The sequence below is a fragment of the Papio anubis genome, chromosome 2 (assembly GCF_008728515.1).
Source record: "Papio anubis isolate 15944 chromosome 2, Panubis1.0, whole genome shotgun sequence".
Classification (NCBI taxonomy): Eukaryota; Metazoa; Chordata; class Mammalia; order Primates; family Cercopithecidae; genus Papio; species Papio anubis.
In genome coordinates, this window is record NC_044977.1 from 126,450,523 (window position 1) to 126,477,843 (window position 27,321).

Here is a 27,321-nt window from a genome sequence, read left to right on the forward strand (position 1 = left end):
AGAAATTACAGGTGGAAGCAGAGGAGTGGATGGATAACAATTTGCTTGACTACTGTGAGAAGCCAGGCTTTGACTCAATACCTTAACTGTTTCAAATGCATAGAAAGGATATGCTGATTCTGTATTCCCAGTCAAGTTTACCTTTACTCCAGTATAGAAAATATCTGCCTAACGGTTTCCTTGATTGTTTTTTACTTCTCAGATACTGATTTGATCTTTTTTCCCTTTATAAACCACAGTTGTGGCCAAACTGCAAATTACATCTTTACAATGTGTTTTTATGTACTCATGACACTTTTTCCAAAGATTTGTCTTGTTAATACAACACATTTTATGAATATTTAATGTACTGTACAACAAATAATATTATCTATAATATTCCAAACATATCATAAAAATATATTTTAACAAAAATTTTTCTATTTGTATTTTTCACACGTGATGTGTACTTAAAAGGATATACTCAGTAGCATACTATAAGTTTGCATCCTATTGTAAGCATTTTTTATTGTTAGGTGCTCAAAGAGCTTGCATTTATAACATAATACTCCAAAGTTAGGTTATTGAAGGCTGTTTTCTATTAACACTAACTTGAAAGAATACATTTTACCAAAACTGATTTCTTAAAATCCCTTCAGCATTTGTACAGATATTATTAGATTAATATACTTTTGATTATTGATATCTAAAATTACTTTCACTAGTAATTTTGTATATTACTGAAAATAAATTACTACAAAATCACTTTCAATGGTAATTTTATATATTAAGAATCAAAAGTATATAATCTAATAATATCTGACTATGATTACAGTATCAATGAATTAAATATTTTATAAATATAAAAATGTAAATGTTCTATAAATATAAAATATATAAACAAGATATTTTCTGGACAGTTTAATTGTATTCATCACTTTTATCATTTCTAGGGCATTTTACTATGGAAAAAATACCAGTTTATAGATAAGTTAAACATATAACTTATGTTTATTAGAAGTTATTAGATTTCTACATATAACTTATGTTTATTAGAAGTTATTTATTCTATTAGAAATTAATAGAAATTAATTTCTATTAATATACAAATATTATATAAAAATATTTGTAAACTACTCTAAAGCAGGAAAAATTTAAACAATTATTTTCTAGGGAGACACATTTATTTTAACTGAAGCATGGTTTAAGGTTCGGGAAAAGAGGAATTTAAATACCACAGCTTGATTATATAATAAATTGTAAAATAACATTGATTAAATTCACATGCTATTGTTACTTAAAATATATTGTGCTTAATTTTTATATTTCAGTACAAACTTAATTCCTATGGATTTCATCCCTATTACATGGCTCTGGAAGAGGAGGGCAATGCTCACGGTGTTCTCTTACTCAACAGCAATGCAATGGGTAAAAACATCATTTGTTGAATATCTCTTATTTTATGTGACTTTTTAATAAACTAATATATGTAGATAAAAATGGAATCTTACTTTGAATTTCCAGATGTTACATTCCAGCCAACTCCTGCTCTAACTTACCGCACAGTTGGAGGAATCTTGGATTTTTATATGTTTTTGGGCCCAACTCCAGAAGTTTCAACAAAGCAATACCATGAAGTATGGTTGCATATTTCTTTAAACAAAATTAAAAATGTTTATAGCATCAAGTAATTCTCTTAGTTCACACGTGAATTTTTTTTTAAAGGTAATTGGCCATCCAGTCATGCCACCTTATTGGGCTTTGGGATTCCAATTATGTCGTTATGGATATGCAAATACTTCAGAGATTCGGGAATTATATGACGCTATGGTGGCTGCGAACATCTCCTATGTATGTATATTAATTTTAAAACAATGTTAAATATGTAATATGTAAAAGTAGAATGAAATAATTAAACATGTATACTTTAAAATTAATTTAAGCATTATACTTTAAACTAATTAGACATGCTTCGTTTTTTTACTAGCACCTTATGTATTGGGTATGAGATTTATATACAGTGTCTTTGTCAGACAGATAAAACAGAGGAAGAAATACCATTCCTTTTCCCTTTCCCTCCCTAATTATATCATGCTGTGTTGTGCTAAACAAGTCACTGTGCACTTGCTTTCCTCTCACAAACTCTGGGTTGCACAGGCAGTCACTATGTTCTCTTCATGTTAAGAGTTCACAGAAATGTGTATTGTCAACAAGATAAGAATCTGTATCATCAACCGGAGAACAAGTTGGATGTGGAAATAATTTTTTTTTTGCCCTGGAATAGATAATAGTTGTAATATATAATACAGATTCACTCAATATTCAGGAAGCTAAATATTCCAAAGTATCCACAAATGATCAATCTCTAAATTTTGTCATTATTTAGCAAAATTAAGGAACCTTCGGTTGCTGCTGGTAATACCTAAACATTAAAATATAGAAGACTTGATATATAAGAGTTTATTCTAAGAACAATCAGAAAAACCTCATTATAAGACATTGGTATTTATAGTAGGGTCCAATATAGGGTTCCTGAATAACTAGCATGGGAAATTAATTATGTATGTTGACCATATACAAACATGCAAGTGGAAATTTATTATTTAAAAGGAGGTATACATTATTGACCATACTTTCTATGGTACCTCGAAGAAGAAATTGAGATAATGTCAAATAATATAAAATAATTAACAAATTTTGTATTTAGGCTTAAATTGAATATTCCATGATATAATGTAAATATTTGTTGGTTTAAACATACTTGCAATTACCTATCTTACAGCAATTCTTGTTTATATAAGCAGGGCTATTATCCTAAAAATGACTTTGATGGATATTACAAGAATCAGATCATAGTAATTGATGTAATTGGTAATACTCCTTTTGCCAATATTAGAATTATTTGAAATTATCCAACATTTGCTGTATAGTTCCCAGAAACAGCAACACTTCTTTCTGTATATACTGTACAAAATTCCTATTTGTCATGTAACCTAATTTCATAGCATCATAAATACTATTGCCCAGTGTCTGTTTCCTTTGAAAATTACATAATATATATCAATTTAGAACAGTTTTTACCTCTAAATCAAAATTACTAAATGAACTGTCAACAAAACAGAACATTTATAGAAAGTTGTTCTTAGAATACCTCATATCTTTACATGCTACTTTTATTCCTTGAACAGTAAACCACTTAATTCTTTTTAAGAGCTAGTGAGGAGGAACTCAAACTTTCATTTTGCTGTTACTTTTATAGGTATAATAAAATATGATACATTTACTATTTTGTATTTTTTGCCATACTGTGATGATTTTTTGTGTATTTCAGGATGTTCAGTACACAGACATTGATTACATGGAAAGGCAGCTAGACTTTACAATTGGTGAAGCATTCCAGGACCTTCCTCAGTTTGTTGACAAAATAAGAGGAGAAGGAATGAGATACATTATTATCCTGGTCAGTACTTGGAGTTTATCTGGGTCTTATTTCTTGTTTCTATTAATTCTCCTAAAATGAGGAGGAGGAAGGTGTTTCAAAAATAGAAAGTATATAACTTTGGATAATACTCCCAAATCTAAAACTCTTTTCCTTTAGCACTTCATTTTATTTGCATGGGTTGTGATCAGCTACCTTTTTATTTCGGTATATCCCTAGAGGTTTAAATCCAAAACTGAGTTAAAGGCAAGCTGTTTTCTAGTTATCATCCAAGCTACAAATAGGTCTCTATTTATGGGAGTTATCAAAATGTAATGGTAGAGTTTCTATTTTTATATAATTATTAAGTCATTCTCTGGTATTGCTTCTGATGTTTTTTGTATTTAAAAATTTGCCTTCAGATTGGTGATTCAGTGAGGATAATTTTTTATCACTAACATAGGAAGTAAGCTAGGTAGCCAGATAGCTCACCATAGAAATAAAAACAAAAACCTCTACTAATCTTGCTTGAAATGATAGCTAATGCATTTCTGACAGTCCTTAGAATTTCCTTCTAAGAAATTTGGAGGGCAATCTAGCTAGAACACTGATGTTTATATCATTTGTCATTTCATGTGAGAGCACATTATTATGATAATGTAGTAATGAAAACTTATGCTTCATAACCACTGTCCAAGTAGTTATGCTTTTTTTCATGTGTACTTTGTTTATATTTCATTTTAATTTTAGGATCCAGCAATTTCAGGAAATGAAACAAGGACTTACCCTGCATTTGAAAGAGGACAGCAGAATGATGTCTTTGTCAAATGGCCAAACACCAGTGATATTTGTTGGGCAAAGGTACTAAATCGATATCTTGAAATGGAATAAATACAAAAATTATATTTCAATGAAAGTTTCCATTTAATTAGTAAAAGTTAAAAACGTTCATGAGAGCTATACAGAAATGTAATGATTTAATAACTAATAAAATAATGTGTAGTCTTTGGTTCATTCCAAATTATTAGACACAAAGAAAGAATTCATATAAATCACATATCCAAATATGATTTGTTTAATTTTTAAGATGCATTTTATTATATTTCTTGGTACCACTTGTAATTTATTATAAAACTACCATTAGTAAGATGGCTACTCATTATTCTGTACTACAAGATATTTAAATGTTCACTTCTCTTAAAAACATATTGTTAATAGTAGCAACAACATGTTTTGACAGCTATACTTATAGTTAAAACTTAGATCATGAAGTATAATTCACTGTATTTTACATAAGCAATTATATTCAGACCTGATATATTAATATATTACAAAAATATTTTGATTTGACTTTTATATAAAGCAATCAAGAAAAAATCTCATAGTAATAACTAGAATGAACAACAATGATAAAATCCTCAAAAAATCTATGATGAGAGACACAGTTAAATGAAATGTGAGAGGCTTTTTGAATCTTGGATTGATATTAAGACATTAGTGATTAAATCTGTGAAATGCAAACATGTTCGGTAAATGTTTGTTGTACTGTATCAACATTAATTTCCTGGTTTTGATAAGTTCACTATTGTTATATTACATGTTAACATTAGAGAAAGCTGAGTGAAGAGTATAGACAGGGCTGGGCACAGTGGCACATGCATGTAATGCTTGCAGTTAGAGTGGCTGAGGTAGGAGGATCTCTTGAGCCCAGGAGTTCGAGGTCAGCCTGGGCAACACAGGGAGACCTTGTCTCTACAAAATAATTAAAAATTAGCTAGGCATAGTGGTGCATGCCTGTAGCCCCAGCTACTTGAGAGGCATATTAGTCCAGAAGGTTTTTTTTTAAACTCCCTACTTTCTCCTCATTCTGTATTTCTACACATTTTGTCAGATTTCTACCCTTTCTCCCCTTCCTTTAGAGCACTATTCTCTGTCAGTAGCTAATCTCTTGTAAATAATTTCTTTTTGATGGATTATTTATATATTTATATAGGACTTTCTAACTTCTACAATATAGATTCAAATTTCCAGAGCTTTTGGCAAACTGAATTTGAGCTCTGTTTTGTGTGTTTCTGATTGGAGGAGAAGGAAGAAAAAATGTTGGTAGGCAATGAGGTCAGGCTGAGAATAGTGATGAAGGGAGAGGAGGATTTAGTACTAATTCTGAAAGTCAATGGGATGTTTGACTCAGCATGACATTATTCAATCAGATCTTTTCTTCCTTTCAAACAAAAAAAAAAACCTGCTTTTAGTTTTTAACCCTGGAGTAATTCTAGATGTAGTTCAAATATACTATATTAAATTAAATTTAGCATATATTTTTCATATTCTTTTTTGACCAGAACATTTTGGTTATATGTATTATTTTCAAAATCACTAACTACCATAAAGGTTGACATTTCTATTTTGTATTTGCCATATTAAAGGGTAGACTAACATGGAAAATGGGAATAGTTTGCAAATGATATGTATGCCAATAATAATGATATTTGAAGGGATTACAGATCTGAAGACTTTGGGTTAATAATATGCCTCTAATACTCCATTACACTTCATTTACATAGGAATCATATCATGCTGACTACGTTTTGATCTGCTTTTCCGTGTCTTGTCTCTTGTAGGTTTGGCCAGATTTGCCCAATATAACAATAGATAAAACTCTAACTGAAGATGAAGCTGTTAATGTAAGTTTTACTTTGACTAACTATATAATGAAAAGAAATTCAAAACTTAGACTTCATTATTTTAATCATTAACTCAATTTGAATTCTTTTCTTTAAAAATAGATGACCATTTTAAGTTATCTATATCAGACCATATTTAGATCAAATTTTACCTAATTTTCCTCAATAACAAAGTATAAGTCAGCCTATTAAGCAATTTTATATTTTGCTTTATTTAATCCAAGCATTCCTTCTTTTATTTTAAAAATTATGCCCTGGCATGGTGACTCATGCCTATAATCCCAGCACTTTGGGAGGCCAAGGCAGGTGGATCATGAGATCAGGTGTTTGAGACCATCCTGGCTAACATGGTGAAACCCCATCTCTACTAAAAATACAAAAAAAAAAAAAAAAAAAAAAAAATTAACCAGTTGTGGTGGCAGGAGCCTGTAGTCTCAGCTACTTGGGAGACTGAGGCAGGAAAATGGTGTTAACCTGGGAGGTGGAGCTTGCAGTGAGCCTAGATCACGCCACTATACTCCAGCCTGGGCAACCAAAAAAAAAAAAGAAAAAAAAAAAAAGTTATTACAGTAATAACACTTAACATGAGACCTACCATCTTAATAAATGTTTATGCATATAATAAATCATTGTAAAATATGGGGGCAATTTTGTGCTGCAGATCTCTAGAATTTATTTACCTTGCATAATTGAGATTTTATGCCTGTTTCTTAGCAAGCCCTTATTTCCCTCCACTTACAGTCCTGGGCAACTATCATTCTACCCTATGTTTTATGAGTTTAACTGTTTTAGATACTTCATGTAAGTTGAGTCATACAACATTTGTCTTTCTGTTACTGGTTTATTTTACTCAGTATAATATCCTAAACATTCATTCTTGAAAGCAAAAGGAATAACTAAGATATTAAATGCAAATGATAACTAAAAGGGAACAGGAGTGGCTATAGTTATATCAGAGAAAATAAATTTTAAGTCAATGACTGTCACAAAAGACAAAAGAGGTCATTATAGAATGACAAAAGGGTCAATTCATTAGGAAAATACAATGATTATAAATACATGCACCCAACATTAAAACACTTAAATATTTAAAGCAAACATTAACAGAACTGAAATGAGAAATAGCAATGTAATAATGTTTGAAGACTTTGTTACCACACTTTCAATAATAAATAGAACAACCAGAGAGCAAATCAACAATGAAACAGCAGTCTTTAACAACATTGTAGGCAAAATGGACTTAACAGACATACATAGAACTTTCCACTCAAAAGCAGCCATATATACATTCTTCTCAAGTGCCCATAGAACATTTTCTAAGAGCAATCACAGGTTAAGTCATAAGCCTTAAAAATTGTAAGAAGATAGAAAACATACCATTTATCTTTTCCAGTCACAATGAAATTAAACTAGAAATCAGAAAAAGAGAGGAAATAAGTTAATTCGCAAATACGTGGAAATTAAACAACACACTTTTGAACATCCAGTGGAACAAAGAAAAGATCAAAAGAGAATTAGAAAATTTCTTCAGACAAACAAAAATAAAAATACAACATAGCAAAAATATTTCTGGGATGCAGCAAAAGCAGTACTAAGAGGGAAGTGTATGACAAGAAACACCCACATTAAAAATAATAAAAACCTCTAATAAATAACCTAGCATTACCTCTCAATGAAGTAGAAAAAGAATAAACTTAAAGTTAGCAGAGGGAAGAGAATAAGGATTAGAGGAGTAAAAATTAAAAGAAAAATACAAAATGAATAGAAAAATGTCAACAAAACTAAGAGTTGGTGATCCTTCTTTTAGCCGGATGAATTTATAATCATTAAATTATACAAGTTTAGGTAAGTGTAAAAAATTTGGGAGCTTAAAACTTACCCCAAACTACTTCTAAAACAGAGTCAAATACTTGAACCTACTAAACTTTGTCATTGAGGAAAAAGTGTTATTTCAACTTGAGTTCTGCCCACTATTCTTGAGTAATATTGTGTACCACTAGAGAGAAAAGCATCAATTTTTATATAGGTATTAGAGGACAGTGTCAATTTATGTAGAATGGCTTATGCAGAATCTTTTCGGATTCTCTTCTACAAAAGGTATCAAGAGTGTTGGATTACATGTACCTGACTGATTTTCTGGATATAATCAATGCTTTTATTTAAGGGATAGAAGCAGCCACCTAATAGAATAAGTTAAACTAAAAAAAAAAAAAAAAATGAATTATGTAAAGAGCAGAAAAGTGAAAATTAATAAACAAGATCTGGCGCTACCATTTGTTGTTAATTATCATAAGGGAGATTCTTGCATAGAAAATATTCAATATAATCCCACCAAGCCTTCTGCCCTTATGAGTAAAATGTAATTAATGGGTAAGATGATAAAAGTAAGTCCCTTTCTACTCTTAAAAATATTCATCAGAGACCAGGCACAGTGGCTCATGCCTGTAATCCCAGCACTTTGGGAGGCCGAGGCGTGTGGATCACCTGAGGTCAGGAGTTTGAGACCAGCCTGACCAACATGGTGAAACCCCGTCTTTACTAAAAATACAAAAAATTAGACAGGTGTGGTCGGGGGCATCTGTAATCCCAGCTACTCTGGAGGCTGAGGCAGGATAATCGCTTGAGCGTGGGAGACAGAGGTTGCAGTGAGCTGAGGTCATGCCATTGCACTCTAGCCTGGGCAACAAGAGCAAAACTCTATCTTAAAAAAAAAAAAAAAAAAAAAAAAAAAAAATCCATCATACATATTTTGTAAATCTCTATATTCCCCACTCTGTGCATTTCCTTTATGTCCTCCGATATCCTGTTCATGGAGAAGACTGTTAAGGCAATTACAACAGAATCTTAACATGTGCCAAAAAAGCATCCAGGTTGTCATGTCATGTTTTTGAGACATATCCAATTAACTTAGCTGCAGGTCAATCTTTTGCTAAGGCACGGTTACTCTGACACTGGAACTTACATGTTTCAACTGGCAAGTAGGGAATATTCTTAATAGAGACTGGAATAAAACACCTCTTCTCTGCTGGAATGAAAAGGATTAGAAGTGAAAGATGAAAAAGAAGCAGTTGATTAGGGTGGTGAGATGGTTCTGGGAAGTGAGGAAGCTGTATAAAAACAGGCTTTACTATGGCCCTTTGCTCTTTCATTGTGCTCCATAAAGGTAAACCTGAAGTATGGGCTCTACAGTAATAGTGAAAAAAAAGTTTCCCCATTACTCTAGGAAGCACTAAAAAGATGCTTTTGTGGGTTCTGAACTGTTCCGTTATAATTCACATAGGATCCCAAGACGGCTCTATTCTCTCCACTGACGTCCCTCTTTATTAAAGTGATGAGGAAGAAACCACATACATTTATGTAATTAAGGTTGATGTCAGTTGCCTTCATTATCAGTCATACATGACTTGTGAATCTGCCAGATACATTTAGATTTATATGTATAGAATCTCTCTTAAGACTTTCCAAATGTGAGTCTAAATTTTGGTTTTACAGGCTTCCAGAGCTCATGTAGCTTTTCCAGATTTCTTCAGGACTTCCACAGCAGAGTGGTGGGCCAGAGAAATTGTGGACTTTTACAATGAAAAGATGAAGTTTGATGGTTTGTGGATTGTAAGTAAACTTTGAACAATCTACGTTTTAAGTTATTTGTTGTACAGTGATTATGCAAAATTCATACTTGGCTCAAATAATGTCAATAAAATATTTTATTTGAAAACTAGTCCACTTTTTTCCCCCATAGAATTTTCTTATGCAAAGGACTGCTACAGTTTTAAAAATTAAATTTATGTGTATGGATGCTATTTCCTGGACTTTTTCAATTTGCAAAATTCAAAAAGCAAAATATCCTCTTATTATATATATTAATAAATACTTGTAAACATTTATTTTACTTTTACCTAATATAGGAATAAGTCTCAGGCTTAAATAACCATTAGTCCTTTGTATAAGAAATAAAAATTTCTTAAATTTGGTAACATTGTCTTTTAAAGTTTCTTTTTTGATGTAACCTTAAAATGTTAGTAGTAAAATTTTTATTAATGTATTTTTGAGATAGCAAAAAATAACTTACTTTGCTACAAGTAAGTGCTTAATACAGAAAATGTGATGTAATATATTTCTGTTTCTGGAGGTGAAATTTTTTAATTTGTTGATTTTTCCAGGGTAAAGCGTTAATTTACTTATTTTTGAAATTGAAGAAAGCTTTATACAGCTGTCACCATGTGGAAATTTTGTGGCTATAAGATCTTATAAAGCATATATTTTGTTAAAAAATTCATGGAACATCTATGTTTATTACATGTATCAATTGGTATACTAAAAGGGATTCTCTTAAGTATATTCCTGAGAATGACATCTGGATCCAGAGAAAATTATCTGTTTTCAGGTGGAGGCAATCCATTTTAAATGGTAGCTTGCTTATTTATTTAGATCATGATTCTTTTATATATGACTACTGAGATTCTGAGATATGTGCTCAATGGTGATACTTCTTGAAATTATCTGCATTTGTAAACTATTAATATATCTTGTAGTTTTAGCAGTAAAAGCAATTGGTATCAGGCTCAGGGCAGGAGTGGAGGGGAAGGAGATGATAAGGCACATACTATTATAAAGCTAGGTCTTAAAAATATGAAAATAAACCTTTTTATAGGTATAATGAATAATACAGAGAAAATAGAACATTTTATTTTTCAAAAGGAAACTGAAAAAAGCGAATGAGATAAACTAATATAATTGAGATGTTTTATAATTTTGTTTGTTTAGGATAGTGAGTATATGTAACATTGTTCAAATATGCCAACCTACTTACTTTTTGAACTAGCTCTTTTCAGAATATATGTTGTAAATTTATTTTTTGTTTACCTTTCTCTGTCGTCTTTTTTTTAAGGATATGAATGAGCCATCAAGTTTTGTAAATGGAACAACTATTAATCAATGCAGAAATGACAAACTAAATTATCCACCTTATTTCCCAGGTACAATATTGTTGGTATGCCTTTGATACTATCATATTGTTATTATTTAATAGGTATATAATATAAACATATATATATGTTAGATATATAGAGAATGTAGGGACTAGGATTTACACACCCAATTTTCACTACCCACCCACACACTGGACCACACCTTAACCCATTACCAATATTGTTTAACACTATTTTGAGAAAAAAAAAATCTACAAATATATGTTATCTACTCAAGCACAATTCTAAATTTGTTTGAATTTGTTATTTTGGCTGGCTTAATAATTTTCCCAAATTCAAAAATGTTAAATACTCTTTAAGATAAACAAATGAAATTATTTTGAAAGGATTTTTTTAAGTGTTTCTTTACTAAGGATAAGGGAAAGAATACTAACACTTCTCTGTTTACCTTTGACATAGAAGGAAATGAAGATTAATGTGATGTTTCATATTCATCATCATTCTCTTATGCAGGCAGAAAACGTCGCAAACTATTAGCATATAAAGTGATGGCAAAACTCTGGAAAAAAATCTTAAACTCAGAAAAAGTGAATCGAAAGGCAGTGTTATAACATTTGCCTAGCCCTTAAATTCTGGGCTTTATGATACCAAGTGAATTTTTAATAAGACTCTAATCAGTGCTTTCCATCTAAATGCACTAGAAAGAGTAGACATTGAGGAGTGTACTTATTTTCCAGGTTTTTATTAATTCATGTAATTCAGTTACAATTTCAGACCATTTAAGTTTATAATTAACTCATACAAAGTATACACATGGTTAAAATATAAATAGCTATTATAAAACACTGATTAATATCTTTGCCAAAGAATACATAATTATGAGTTACACGTTTCATTGTAGGGAACTGTATAACACATTAATATTTTTTCACTGATTCTTTCCAGAACTCACAAAAAGAACCGATGGATTACATTTCAGAACAATGTGCATGGAAACTGAGCAGATTCTTAGTGATGGAACATCAGTTTTGCATTACGATGTTCACAATCTCTATGGATGGTCACAAATGAAACCTACTTATGAGTAAGCAATGTTCTGAATTATCCCCTCGGACTCTTCTATTCTTTGGATCTTATATTTAATGCTATCATTTTAACCATCCCAACAATCTTCTCTTGTATCCCTTTACTTTCCAATTGTTCTCTGTAACTTCTTCCTTCATAGAATTTAGAAAAATTGTGTTTCTTTCTATCTAATTTATCTAAATATCTTTATTGTTATTATTCTAATTTTTATACTATCCTAAAATAAATCCTAGACCATTTGTCTTTTGTTCCTCATTATGTACCCATTATAGTGCCTGGCAAATTGTACGTGCTCAATAAATAATACTAATAATGTTAGTAAATGAGTTAATAACATATAATTTGATGTCATTAACACATAAAGCACCAAACGTTTGCCTAAATTTGTTAGTTGAATTCATTATCAGGCCAGGCACAGTGTCTCACACCTGTAATCCCAGCACTTTGGGAGGCCGAGGCAGGCAGATCACTTGAGACCAGGAGTTCAAGACCAGCCTGGCCAACATGGTGAAACTCCATCTCTGCTAAAAATACGAAAAATTAGCCAGGAGTGGTGGTGCAGAGCTGTGGTCCCAGTTACTCGGGAGGCTGAGGCACAAGAATCGCTTGAACCTGGGCAGCATAGGTTGCAGTGAGCCGAGATTGTGCCATTGCACTCCAGCATGGCAACAGAGTAAGACTCTGTTTCAAAATAAAAATAAAAACACAAAATAAATAAATTTATTATTGGTAAATAAGAGCATTTTTAATGATCTTGAACTTCTGAAATATTAATGATCATACTAATTATCTGCATTTTAAACAAACATTTATGTAAGGCCAATGATGATGGAATACAGACCATTCACTGAAAATCAATTCTTTATCAGCACTTTCCAACACAAGTTTTGCAACAATTGAAATTTTCTGGCCAGGCACAGTAGCTTATGCTTGTAATCCCAACACTTTGGTGGGCTGAGACAGGAGGATCACTTGGGCCTAGGAAGTTGAGGCTGCAGTGAGCTGTGCTCCTACCACTGCATTCCAGCCTGGGCAACAAAACAAGAACCTGGCTGAAAAAATAAATAAATACATAGAAATCTTCTATAATCCTGGGTGCCAATGTGGTACTCACCAGCCATACATGGCCATTGAACAATATGTCTAGTATGACTCAGGAATAGAATTTAAAATTTATTTAATTTTAATTAAGTAATATAAAATAATTACATATGAAATAATAATTAGTGGCTACCATATTAGACACCACAGTTGTAGATCCCTGGCTTTTAACTACATATTATAATCACTTGGAGATTTTCTTCTTAAGTTTTAGATTTTTTTTTAAAGTGTCACGTGCACATAGTAGGTGTGCATATATATTGGGTAAGTGATATACTTTGATACAAACATGCAACACACAATAATCACGTCATGGAAAACAGAAGTATTTATCCCCTCAAGCATTTATCCTTTGTGTTACAAACAATCCCATTAAACTTTTAGTTTTTTTTTTTATACAATTAAACTATTATTGACTATCATCCTGTTGTGCTATCAAATACTATATATTATTCATTCTTTCTAACTATATATACATATATGTATATATAGTACCCATTAACCATCCCTGCTGTATTAGTCTATTATCCCTCTTCCATAAAGATACTACCTGAGACTGGGTAATTTAAAGATGTTTATTTAAAAACTGGGCAATTTAAAGAGGTTGAATTGACTCACAGTTCTGCGTGGCTGGAGAGTCTTCAGGAAACGTACAATCATGGCAGAATGTGAAGGGGAAGCAAGGTGCATCTTACATGACTTTAGGAGACAGAGATAGTGACAGGAGAACTGCCATACTTTAAAAGCATCAGCTCCCATGAGAACTCACTCACTATTACAAGAACAGCATAGGGGAAACCACCCCCATGATGCAATCACCTCCCACCAGGTTGCTCCCTTGGCAGGTGGGGATTGCAATCCCTGATGAGATTTGGTGGAATCACAAAGCCAAACCATAACACTTGCTTTCCCCTCACCCCCACACAACCCTTCGTAGCTTCTGGTAACCATCCTTCTACTGTCTATATACATGAGTTCAGTGTTGTGTGTTTTTAAAATTTTTGCACCCACAGTAAGTGAGAACAGGTGAAGTTTGTCTCTCTGTGTCTGACTTAATTCATTTAACATTTAATGACTTCCAGTTTCATACATGTCATTGCCAGTGACACAATTTTATTCTTTTTTATAGCTGCATTACTCCATTGTATATATGTACCGTATTTACTTTATCTAATCGTCTGTTGATGGACACTAAAGTTGCTTCCGAACTTGACTATTGTGAACAGTGCTGTAATAAACATAGGACGGCAGATATCATTTTGATATATCTTTCTTTTGGATGCATATTCAGCAGCAGGACTGCTGGATTATATAGTAGCTGTATTTTTAGTTCTTTGGGAAACTTCAAACTGCTCTTCACAATGGTCGTATGAATTTACATTCTCACCAACAGTGAAAGAGCTTTTCCTTTTCTCCACAGCTTCCACAGCATTTGTTACTGGCTGTCTTTTGGATAAAAGCCGTTTTAACTAGGGTGAGATGATATCTCATTGTAGTTGTGATTTGCATTTCTCTGATGATCAATGATGTTGAGCACCTTTTCATATGCCTGTTTTCCATTTGTATATCTTCTTTAGAGAAATGCCTATTCAAATATTTTGCCCATTTTTAAATCAGAATATTAATAGTTTTTCCTATAGAGTTGTTTGAGCTCCTTATATATTCTGGTCATTAATCCCTTGTCAAATGAGTATTTTGCAAATATTTTCTCCCATTCTGTGGTTTATCTTTTCACTTTGTTGACTGTTTCATTAAGTCTTTATTTTTAATCTGTTCAGTCACTCTGTGTCTTTTGATTGGAGTGTTTAGTCCATTTATATTCAATTTCATTACTGATAAGTGAGGACATAACTCCCATCATTTGTTATTTGTTTTCTGGTTGTTTAATGGTCTTCTCATTCCTCTTTCATTTCTTCCTATTTCCTTTTTCTCTAGTGTTATTTGATTTCTTGTTTTTTTATATTTTGCATATCTGTTGTATTTTTTTCACTTGCAATTACCAGAAGGCTTGTGATTTTAAAATAAATTATTATTTAATTGTTCTCTTTTATAACCTAAGCATCTGAATATTTAAAATTTTTCCAGGCAGTTCTAATGAGCACGCAGGGTTGAAAACTTCTGTTCTAACAAATAACTGAAGTTGATAAAAGAATAAAAAGCATTTTGAAGTAAAGAGTATGGATAACATTTCTCACTTAGTAAAACCTACTTATCTTATTTCTAGCAATTAACTCTTAATCAACTCAGAATAGATGAATGTATTACCAAAAATTCACTTGTTCACCAAATCCAAAAATAAAACACTAAGTTATTTTAAGAGTGAACAAACTGGCATTTAACAATGCCTTTTTATTGGGGCAAATATTACTTTTGATTAGTCCTTCTGGAACACAATATTGGGGCATAATTATTGACAGCGAAATTTACTTTAACTAAAACTGTAGACATTAAAAAGAACAAAATATTTAAAATTGATGATCTCATTGGCAAAAATTATGTGCTTTGAGTTGAAACTACGTAGCTTAACAAAAATTGAAAAAAATAATTCCTCTCCACAGAAGACAGGAAATAAGTATACTTCTGAAGCACATTTCAGAGTCAAACATGGTTCCTGACACATTGTGGATGCTTAGTAAATTTAAATAAATTCATCATTATCCTGTTATAATCACAGGTATCAAAGTTGTTTTGATAAGTTCAAGGTAGATACAGGTAAATTTCCAAATTGTCCATATGCAGAGATATTTAAAACATATGTAAGGTCCCTTTCCACTTTTAAGTAAAATTATGAGGAGGAAGTCAGCACAATCTTCCATAGAATATCCTTGAAAATGAAATCAATAGACATATACTTATTAGTGCTAATTTTGCTCTTGTTCATAAAATTTTTCAGTGCAAGTTTCAACCACATTACTTAAATTGAGCAGATTAATTGGATTAAGTATTAAGTAGCCTAATTTATACAGTCTTTAATTTTTCATGTTTCAGATACTTTCTTAATATTTTAATTTTTTCAGTTACAAAAAAGTGTTGAACTCAGAAAATTTTAGAGACTAATTATTAATCACATGTATAAAGACCTTGACAAATGTAAAAGAATACTATAAATAAGGTACATGTTACATGTAAACACATTATGAAGAGTAAAGTCTTTCTGTTTATCATTGAGGAAAACTGAACAAATTATAAACACACTTTTTTTTTCTCAAGTTATACAGACCACAGCATTTTGGTTTTTAGTGACATATTTTCTGTCTTACAAACTGCCACATATTTGACATTTAGTTATTTCTTGACATACTGTGCTCTTTCACTTAACATGAAACAAACAAGAAACCCAACAAAAGAAGAGATTGCATGGATTCAGAAATGGGATTTAATCAGCTTGAGAAACTGCAAATAGTTTTACAGAAAGAATCATGGACACCAATGGCAAATAGAAAAAACTTCATATAGAAATCCCACACCAAAAGTTTTGAGTCTTCAGTTGCTCTTGTCTCTTGTAATTTAAAATTCAATGTTGTACTGAAATAAAGCCTATTCTTCAAATGTAGAAAGAAATACATTTAAAAATCTACTTTAAATTATGGGTTTAAATTTCAGACAAATATTCAAGGATTATGTAACTACACGTATGTTTTCATTTTTACCAATAGCTTTAAAGATGTTAGGGATTAGTACACACTATTCATTAGAGGGGACTTGGAAAATTAAATGTCTTTGACTCTCTCTGAATGCTTAGGTTGTGTTTAAATATATAATTTTTAAATAAGTGCCCAAGAGTTTTATAATCATAGAATGGAATGGAAAAAGTCAATAGTTATAAATTATTTTTGCAGATATTCCTATAAACGGGGATAATTTGCAACTTGGAAAATTACATTGCTTTGCTATATTTAATGTAACTTTCTGGAAAAAATAAGAGTGTCTTTTTGAAGTGGGGGAATTGTAAACTATAGGAGGTGGTCTCTTGTATTTTTTTTTTAATAAAAACTAGTCTATGAAAAACAAACACAGTATAACTCACCTCTTCACTAACGTAGAAGTTACTTTAGTTATAGCTGTAACTTTCTATTAATCAGCTGTACATCTCCAGACCAGATAGTAAATGCATGTCTTCTAGACATTAGATTCTGAATGATATAGATGAATGGAACATTGATACAGTTTGTATATCAAAATGTAAAATTTGAGATATGAATCGATAAAACTCTTTCCATTATATAGTCTTTCACATTGTCTTCTTACTAAAGGAAATTTCAAATTTCATTAATTTATTATACACTAAAACACGATGAAAATATTTTAACCTACAAAATACTTGTTATCCAATTTCAAAATTAAAACAGATATTACATTTTCTGATCTAATGGTGACTATTTGAAATGTGAATTGGGAAAATATATATTTCTAATAAATACTAAATACATAATACTAAATATATTGCCTTCAAAAATAATTCAATAATATATCCTTGATTTTTCAAAGAGTTGTTTTCATAAAATTGAGGATAACAATTCTGTAATAATTTCGTTTCTCTACTATACACCAGTCTATATTCTAAAATAATTTAACACCATCCAGTCATGAGATAGAAGTGTTTGGAAAATGTTTATAAATTGATTTCATCAGTAATTAAAGATAATAGTCAAGTTAATTAATTTAACATTTTCTTTTAGAAACTATGACTAAAATAAAGATACTCATTTATTGTTGGAAGCTTAAAAATATGTTTAAAATTTTTAAATTTAATATTCTCTTCACATATTTCATTTTTGTAATATACATGTAGAGTTTCTAAATTGTTTTACTTCTATAAAAAACTGTTTTATAATAATCAAAGATATATTCTAATTTTTAAAATATATTTCAAGAAAATGCTCATGTAGGCAATAATAAACACACAACAAAAATATCTCTTTCCTATAAGCTGAACTCTCCAATGTCAAGTGGTAACAAAGAACAAGCTCTCTGGCTTAAAGGTGTTTCTCAAGAATAACTTAAACTAAGTTAATTGTGACTGAGCAATTTGTAAAATTGAAACAATGTTGGAAATAATTATAATATATTTACCGTGTTTGAAATTTGTATCTTTAGTGGTGCCAAATAAATATTCTGTGTGAGGGTTTACAGAGGAGATTCCTCTTATATAAGAGGTTAGAATACCCTTAAGAGAAAATTATTAAGAAAATACTTCATATATTTTATAGTTTTAATTTACAATTAACAATAGTAAATATGGAGCACATTGTGATGTTTTCATACATTATACAGTGTGAAATGATCAAATAAGGCTAATTAGCTTATTTATCTTCTCAGATATTTATCATTTATTTGTAGTGAGAAAATTTAAAATTCTTTTAGCTATTCTGAAATATACAATATATTATGGTCACTTTGCTAAATTTATTCTTCCTATCTAACTATAACTTTGTACCCATTGTGTGAAACTACTTTATGTAGTATCCTTATCAATCAGAAACCTGAGAAAGCATATATTCAGCTGTTAATTTAAAGCATCAGTAAATAATTTTTGCAAGTGTAAGGTATATAATAGACAAAAAAAAAAGAAATTCTTCAGAAACGTAATTTTCTTGCATATGAACATATTAAGAATTTGTGACAAACCTGTCCTTGTAAATAATTTTTATATTAAACAAAATTTTGTTTGCAAACTAAACTCCAAAAATACATTTTCATATAAATTTATAGAATTATCACCAATTATTACTCTTCATATTATATATTTATTTCTTATTAAATTTCAAAAAATGCATGTAGTGTATATTTAAAAGATTAATATTCCTAAATGGCACTTTTATATTTGTTATGAAAAAATAAAGCAGTGAAGATCATTTTCTTTTTTTGGTCTTCTAAAAGAGTGACAATTTAGAAGTAGAAAGTTTTAAGTTGACTAACATAATATTGCCTTTATTAGCAAACGATGGTTTCATATATTATGTCTGTTTAATACATGTTTAGTTTCCTGTACTTTTGACTTGAGACATTTGTTAATTCCAAAATTTCTTGAGCTTACATGCCAAGAATTGTAGTAGATATAAGGGATGCAAGGAAGACTAAAGTATCGTGCTTGATTTTAGGAATCTCACGGTGTCATGGAAGGGGCTTTATATATATACAAACACTGGGATCCAGCAGTAACAAGGAAGTGATTCAATGCTGTTGATAATGTGTTAGTGCCCAGTAAAGTCTGCCTGATTATGTCTTTGTGGTATCTTCTTCTAAGATAGTTCTGTAGCTCTAATTCATGTTCAAATTATTTGAGTAATATAAAAATAAAATTTTTATTTCCAACTAATATTAGAGTAAAATGTTATTAATACTCTTATAATGTAATCTCAGTGTTCAGTCAGAGAGAAAGACAGAGGGAAAAAAAGGGAGATAGAGGAAAATAGATGCAGATGATATAAAATAATTATTGCTTTTTTTCTAAAACTAGAACATATTTTAACATGCATGTCATGAAATTAATTATCCAAAGACTGAGAAGGGAAATAAATCATATGATTTCATTTACACAACCCATTCTGTTGAGAAGATCTTACTTCCAATAGATTCTACACTTGAAATAGATCAATTAGTTTTAGTTTTAAGACCCAAGAATACTTTGTTCTCATCAAATTAACCCTTTAAAGCAAAGAGTATGATAGTAGGCATTCTCTGCACAGTAATATGTACATTAAGTGTTGATATGTTACAGTTGAGAAGGATTGGAGCAACGAATAATTAGAGCATAGGCCTTTATTAAAAATACATTAAAGTAAAATAAAACCTTGATGTGATGAATTTGTTGATTTCATTCAATTAATAGTTGATTTAACTTGTATTCATTGAAGGAATATGTAAAGGCCTCTTAATACCTGCATGTCACTCTGGTAAATGTTGGAAGGGAAAAAGATGTCCTTTATGCTTCTGAGGATTTTATAGTTTAATGAGAGAAGACAAACTTGTCAACAGCCAGTTGTAATAAGAGACAATATAAGCACCACGAATCACTATTTTTTTTACAAAGTAGTCATAAGTAGATATATTTGGAGAAAATATCTCGTGTAAAAACTCAAAAATACTTCTCCACTATATTAGTGCATTGCAGAGGACAACGGGAAAAAGAGGGATTGTAATTTCTCGTTCCACATATCCTACTGGTGGACGATGGGGAGGACATTGGCTTGGAGACAACTATGCACGATGGGACAACATGGACAAATCAATCATTGGTAAGTGAAAGTCACCATCTTTATTATTATTTTGTATTTTCTATTAGATATTCACCTTTGCTGATGCTAGGTCATAAAATTTGTAAGTCCTCAGAATTTTGTTCTTCACATCATACTTTATGGCATAGAGCATCAGAAAAAGACAGTGGGCCAGGAAGCTGGATGAGGGTGCTGTGCAGAAACTAATGATCTCCAACTAGTTTATTTTGAGGAAATACTGTCATTGTTTTTGGCCTCAGATTCCTTGCCGAAAAGGGCAGGAGCTGGCAAAGATAACATCTACAGTCAATAAAGAAAAATGACTAGAAATTCTAGATTTCATGGCTATTACTGAAAAGTCAAAAAATAACAGATGCTGTCAAGGTTGTTGAGAAAAGCTGACACATATACTGTTGGTGGTATTGTGAATTAATTAAACCATTGTGAAAAGCGGTGTGACGATTCCTCAAAGAGCTAAAAACAGAATGACCATTCAACCCAAAAATCCCATTAGTGGTTATATACCCAGAGGAATAGAAATTATCCTATCACAAAGACATGCACAGGAAGGTTCATTACAATACTATTCACAAAAGACATTCTTCATCAAAGACATGCAATTCACCAATTCACTATTCACCAAAGACATAGAATCAGCCTAAATGCCCATGAATGGTAGACTGAATAAAGAAAATGTGGTACCTATACACCATGGAATACTATACAGCCATAAAAAACGAGATCATGGCCTTTGCAGGGACCTGGATGGAGCTGGAGGCCATTATCTTAAGCAAACTAACACAGGAACAGAAAACAAAATACCACATGTTCTCACTTATAACTGGGAACTAAACACTGTGTACATATGGACACAAAGAAGGGAACAACAGACACCAGGGCCTATATGAAGTTGGAGTGTGAGAGGAGGGTGAGGATTGAGTAACAATCTGTCAAGTACTATGCTTAGTATCTGGGTGACAAAATAATCGGTACACAAAACCCCTGTGACAAGCAAATTACTAAATAATACACTTGCAAATGTACTTCTGAAACTAAAATTTAAAGGATTCTAGATTCTAGGGAATACAAATCACTGATAGATGCTAAAAAATGAAACATTTCGAAGCAAATTTGAAAAGAAATTTGTGACAATAATCGAATAAGTGCTAAATAAGACATTATCATTTTAATAGGGAAATAGATACTTTTGTGCTCTATGTTTAGTCTTAAAATTTGTTCACTGTTGATAAATAAATTCAAGGAAAGCAATTAATTCTTAGAAATATTCCTTTAAAATAAGAACTCAGAAATCACATTCATTCTATTTTACAGAATTGATTACTCCTTAGAGGATTTTGTTTAATAAGGATGATTCAATTTGTTTCAAATGATAGTCTGAAATAAATTTAACCTATAGTTCAATAAGACCTATAGTTAAATGGCTGCAGAAATAGCATCTTTATTTTCAAAAATGAAACTGTGGACACCACTTCCTTCTCACAGTATAATGTGTTTATAATGTATTTGTTCTCTGAATATGTCGCCTGGCAAGTGTCAAGGAAGCTTATAGTATCTCATTTTTGTAAATATCACTAATGCTACAAAGTCAAAATGTATTAGCATTATGAGAAGCATTATGAGATAATTACATTCATAATCTGAAAAATGTTTCACGTTTGGATGTTGATATTAAAAAGAGAACATCTTCATAAGTAGAAATAAAAACCAATATTAAAATACATGAAATAATAACTTTCTAAGATATATTTTCTAACTTTTGTAGGTATGATGGAATTTAGTCTCTTTGGAATATCATATGTAAGTAGTTTTATTCCTTTTATCTTCATAAATTATAAATATTCATAAACTATTCAAATTTAACTAAATATAGCAATGTATTTTAGACTGGAGCAGACATCTGTGGTTTCTTCAACAACTCAGATTATCATCTCTGTACCCGCTGGATGCAACTTGGAGCATTTTATCCATACTCAAGGAATCACAACATTGCAAATACTAGGGTATGTAATTACTACATTTACTTTCAATATTTTCTTACTTGGGCTACTCTTCATTATACTTTAGTGTACATGGCCTATTTAGCTGGCATATTTATTGATGTTATATATAATTTTGGAGTAGTGAGGAAATTCTCTGGAGGAACTTTTTTTGAGTAACTGGAGAGCAACAGACACCAGGGCCTATATGAAGTTGGAGTGTGAGTAACAATCCTCACCCTCCTCTAAAAATTATGGAAAATTATGAACAGTTAGAGCCAATATCTAAATAAGCACTAAATTTCATGATGCTGATTTTCAGTGAAGAAATGCAGAGAAATGATAAATTAGCAAAATGCACATGATGGAAAGGTTAAAGACAGAGCTGGGCTTTAAAAGATGTGTTCTGCCTATAGTAAATAAATGGCAGAGCTCATGATGTGCTATGAAATCCATATGGCCCCCCTACTGGAAAGGTGGGTAGAAATACAGTAGGATTTATTTTAGAAAATGCTGAAATACAAGGATTGTAGGCAGAATGGAACCACATTTTGAAAGAATTTGAAAGTTGGACAATAGAGACATAACTTGATGACACAGTAATATCTCAACAGGAAAATCTGCTGTCAATAATGCAATTTAGAAAGCTGTAATACTGGGAAAGTAGAGCATGAATCAATGAAAGCTTGGACAGAGATGCTTTATTGAGAGTATACCATTTCATATTTACCAAGTCCTTGCTCCAATGATTTATATATTCTAAAAAGGGATATAAATAATAGACCATTATATATGTAATAGGTCAGATACAAATAAATGTCTATAAGGGAAAAATATATTAAGCTAAAGTGATGGAATTTTACAGAGATTCTGCTTTAGGAAAAGTGCTCAGAAACATATTAAATGAAGAAATACTAGAGCAGAGATGGGTGTGGGGAACAATAACCAATATAAATATATGGAGAATTCCACATGGAAGGAACAAAGTAAAATACCCAAAGATTGTAATGTGGTTGGAGTGTTTGAGGAAAATTCAAATGCAGAAGGAGGAAATGACTGAGGAAGTATTTCTAAATAAAAATCTAGAGGACAGAAACCTCTACTTAAGTTTAACTATGAGTTGGTACAAATGAACTGTTGAAATGTATTACTCGAATTGTATGGTTTATAATTAGATGCTTGTGTATCAACATGTTAAAACTAAAATTATATCAATGAGGTCAATAAGCAACAGATAATGATTTTTGCCATTTTTCTTCTTCTTTTACTTTGGAAATATCAGTAATAAGATCACATATAGTTTAATTGTTCTTGGATCATTTTTACTTTCAAGGTTTTCTGTATTCTAATACTGCATATAACAGCTATGACAGTAAATTTTCATTCAAACTTTCTTGCTCCTGAAAATACAGAAAAATTGGAATCATCATCGATATGACACAACTATAAAGGGCCCCAGTCATGCTGATGTCAATGAAAAACATTTAAATGTTACCTCGAGCTTTGTGTTAGCCTTGTTTATTCCCCTGGTGCAAATCAAAATATAAAATAGTAATAACTTTTCTTGTCTATTATTTTTAAACTAATATGTGCAAGAATTTTTTTGTAGACTTTCAACCTTCCACTCTAAATCTTAGACTAAAAATTTTCATCTTTTGAGCTGGAGTGTGCATTCCAGAGAATACTCAGGCATGTTCTTTCCTTTCATTCAAATTTCTTCTCTTCTATCAGTTTAGTACCACAATCTGTTCATTTCTCCTGAGGACCCACAATGTACGTGGTCACCATCATTTGCTCTGCTTGTCTGTGTTTATTTCAATTCACTTTGGATAACGTATCATTCCATTTCTCTCCTATACTTATCACTCTAACACTGACTATCACCTAATTGACAATATATTTGTCATCTATTAAAATGTGAACTTTTCTCTGGATATGTTCACTTAAACTAAATCAAGCCATGGACTTAATTTGAATTTATCTTATTAAAATATTGTGTACCTATTCTCTTTATCATGTGACAGAAATATTATTGCATAATATTTTGGGGAGAAAGTACATAGCACATGACAATAAATTAATATCATTTCTTTTTAGTTCTTCAAATATGAATATTATGATTTAAACAAAGACAAAAGTTTATAACTATGTTATTTTGCATTGTTTCAGAGACAAGATCCCGCTTCCTGGAATGAAACTTTTGCTGAAATGTCAAAGAATATTCTAAATATTAGATACACCTTATTGCCCTATTTCTACACACAAATGCATGAAATTCATGCTCATGGTGGCACTGTTATTCGACCCCTTTTGCATGAGTAAGTACAAAGTTTGTTTTCTCTTATCACAGAGAGATACTTTTCATTTAATTTGTCCAATGATCTCTTATAGTGCAATATAAAACATTTTAGATTGTTAACTTTTCCATTGTTACATTAGCATGCATTTTTGATTAATAAAGCATTTACACAAATATGTCCATTAATAGTCTAGCATAAACCATTGAAGAATGAACCACATTCATTAGTTATTAAAAATTAATAATTCTATTTCAGAATAATTACTGTATACTAGGTATTGTTCTACATGCTTTGTATATGTGTTTACATTGAGTATTCTCAACATTTGTAGGGAGATAAGTAATGCCCCACATGATTTAATTAATCAAGGTTTACTGCAGTTATGTAATCTACTATATACAGATGTCTGACTGGAGACCATCTCACCTTTTCCTTGATGTATCCCAATAAGATATACAAGAACAGTGTCAATATTAGCCTTATAAATTTGTTTTGGATTAACCTCTTAAAGCTCAAACTTATATATGACCAAACCTTAAAAATTATATTTCATGGAACATATTTGCAAAAATTTTTACCCACTTTAAGTTGAATACAGCAAATTCTTATTGTAGATATCACAAAAAGCAAAACATGCAATCAAATATAAAAACAAAAAAACCTGAATAATCACAGTATATTTAACTTTTTGAGCACCCTATATTACTAACATAATTGAATGAGCTGATTTGTTAGATTTCACTATTGATAAGCGCATTTTAAAAAGGCAAATATTTACCTAAATTAAAAAAAAAATACCCAAAGTAAATTTACCAAATAAGTTAATTGGTATGCCTTCTCTTTTGATGACAGGATAAGTGATCCAGTTTTCCTAAAACAACAACAAAAGATTCTTTCTGGATTCAAATTATGTTCTGGTTGCTTTATTAATTTGTCATCTACCATAATCCCTTCTTTATTTCTGATAACATTTTATTGATCTCCTTTTTATTTACAGACTTTACCCTTTTTGCTATTCCTATTTACCTCCCAGGATAATCGGCGTATCAGCTCTGGGTTGAGTCACTAGACAGAAATATTATTATTAACTATACAGACTGTTGTCCTGTTGAGAATACCTGAGTTCCTACTTTCATGAATTTATGGAGGAGTAAGCCCAGCTTTCCAATTCAGCATTAATCTCAGCTTTTAATAAGGCAAAACAAAACCACAGCAAAAGAACAAACAAATTTTAAGAAATAACTTTTCTTTTTCATTTCAATTGGAGAAGAAATGTTAACATTTAACAGTGGCTCTTAAAACATTAAAAAAAAAAAAAAAAAAAAAAAAAAACACTTTTGTTTTTCCTAGCCATTTATATCTCAAATTCAGAAATCCATTAACATGTTACAGAGCCTTTAGGAACATGTAAATCTACTATTCAGAGAGTTTATTAAGTAGGATAAGCAAACTATTTTTAAAATTAATGAATTAAAATTATTATAATATGTCTCACAATTTTCTTCGAGTGTTTTTAATATGCTTTTTAACTTGTTGATCATATACTAGACAAAGTTAATATTTGTACCTCTATTAGTTCTCTTCCAAAGTAATTTCTCATTTAGTTGATGTTACATGTCCATCACAATTCTCTATTTTCTCAGGAAATTTAGTCATAGTCTAGATTTACTCATAAAGTATTATGCTGCTGCACATTGTACTATTACAATCCAACTGATACATTTTTAAATTTTTTTGTCATTTTGTTTTTATTTTAATCCAGAAAAGTCTATAATACAAAATATGATTTGAATAATGATTTTATGGTATTCAGGAGAAAGTTATTTGTTTTAATTTAATTATTTGTGATAATTTTGTCAAGGTTCTTTGATGAAAAACCAACCTGGGATATATTCAAGCAGTTCTTATGGGGTCCAGCGTTTATGGTTACCCCAGTACTGGAACCTGTAAGTCCTACCACATATTTTTGTTTACAAAATTTTATTTGGTTTATATACAATTAATGGCTATTTATTTACATTCCAGTATGTTCAAATTGTAAATGCCTACGTCCCCAATGCTCGGTGGTTTGACTACCATACAGTAAGTATTTAAGGTATTCTGGGGAATTGACTAAACAGAAATGGGTAATTGTTTGGTCCCAGCCTTTTCATTAATGGTGTGTTGGATTTACTTTCCACTTAAAAAGAGTGGAAAGTAACATTTCTGGTAAATTATAACTGAACTGGATTAACCCACAGTGAAAGAGAGTTAATTTATTCTGCTGCACTTTGTTGTGTAGTCATTGATTTATTTTAGCAAATAAACATGGTAATTACACATTACACACAAAAAGATAATTGCCTTTTATTGGATATGTAAAATGATCATTAAAGTTAGTGCAGTCCTTCCAAGAATAATGTACATAAGTCAAGGAGAGCTTTTGTGACCTTTCAAAAATCCACACACTTTAGGCATGTGAGCTCCACAAAAACAACACTATAAATGACTTTCAAAGCTATCATAAAGACTTATATTTAACTAGATTCTAAAGATATACTTTTAAAAAATAAATTCCACTGTGTATATTTAAGGTATACAACATCATGTTATGAGATACATATATATATAG

The 27,321-nt window shown here is 30.8% G+C and overlaps 1 protein-coding gene across 1 annotated transcript in view; it reads left to right on the plus strand.

Annotated features, from left to right (window-relative positions):
* Positions 1 to 27,321, plus strand: part of SI (sucrase-isomaltase) — a 93,624-nt gene that overhangs the window by 53,562 nt on the left and 12,741 nt on the right. The window contains exons 27-41 of the mRNA XM_031662933.1: positions 1,311 to 1,407; positions 1,504 to 1,616; positions 1,705 to 1,830; positions 3,311 to 3,439; positions 4,148 to 4,258; positions 6,019 to 6,081; positions 9,574 to 9,690; positions 10,970 to 11,057; positions 11,955 to 12,093; positions 20,301 to 20,434; positions 22,197 to 22,231; positions 22,318 to 22,434; positions 24,580 to 24,728; positions 26,572 to 26,656; positions 26,736 to 26,792. Coding sequence (XP_031518793.1) covers positions 1,311 to 1,407; positions 1,504 to 1,616; positions 1,705 to 1,830; positions 3,311 to 3,439; positions 4,148 to 4,258; positions 6,019 to 6,081; positions 9,574 to 9,690; positions 10,970 to 11,057; positions 11,955 to 12,093; positions 20,301 to 20,434; positions 22,197 to 22,231; positions 22,318 to 22,434; positions 24,580 to 24,728; positions 26,572 to 26,656; positions 26,736 to 26,792 — 1,560 coding nt within the window. The remainder of the gene's footprint in view (positions 1 to 1,310; positions 1,408 to 1,503; positions 1,617 to 1,704; positions 1,831 to 3,310; positions 3,440 to 4,147; positions 4,259 to 6,018; positions 6,082 to 9,573; positions 9,691 to 10,969; positions 11,058 to 11,954; positions 12,094 to 20,300; positions 20,435 to 22,196; positions 22,232 to 22,317; positions 22,435 to 24,579; positions 24,729 to 26,571; positions 26,657 to 26,735; positions 26,793 to 27,321) is intronic.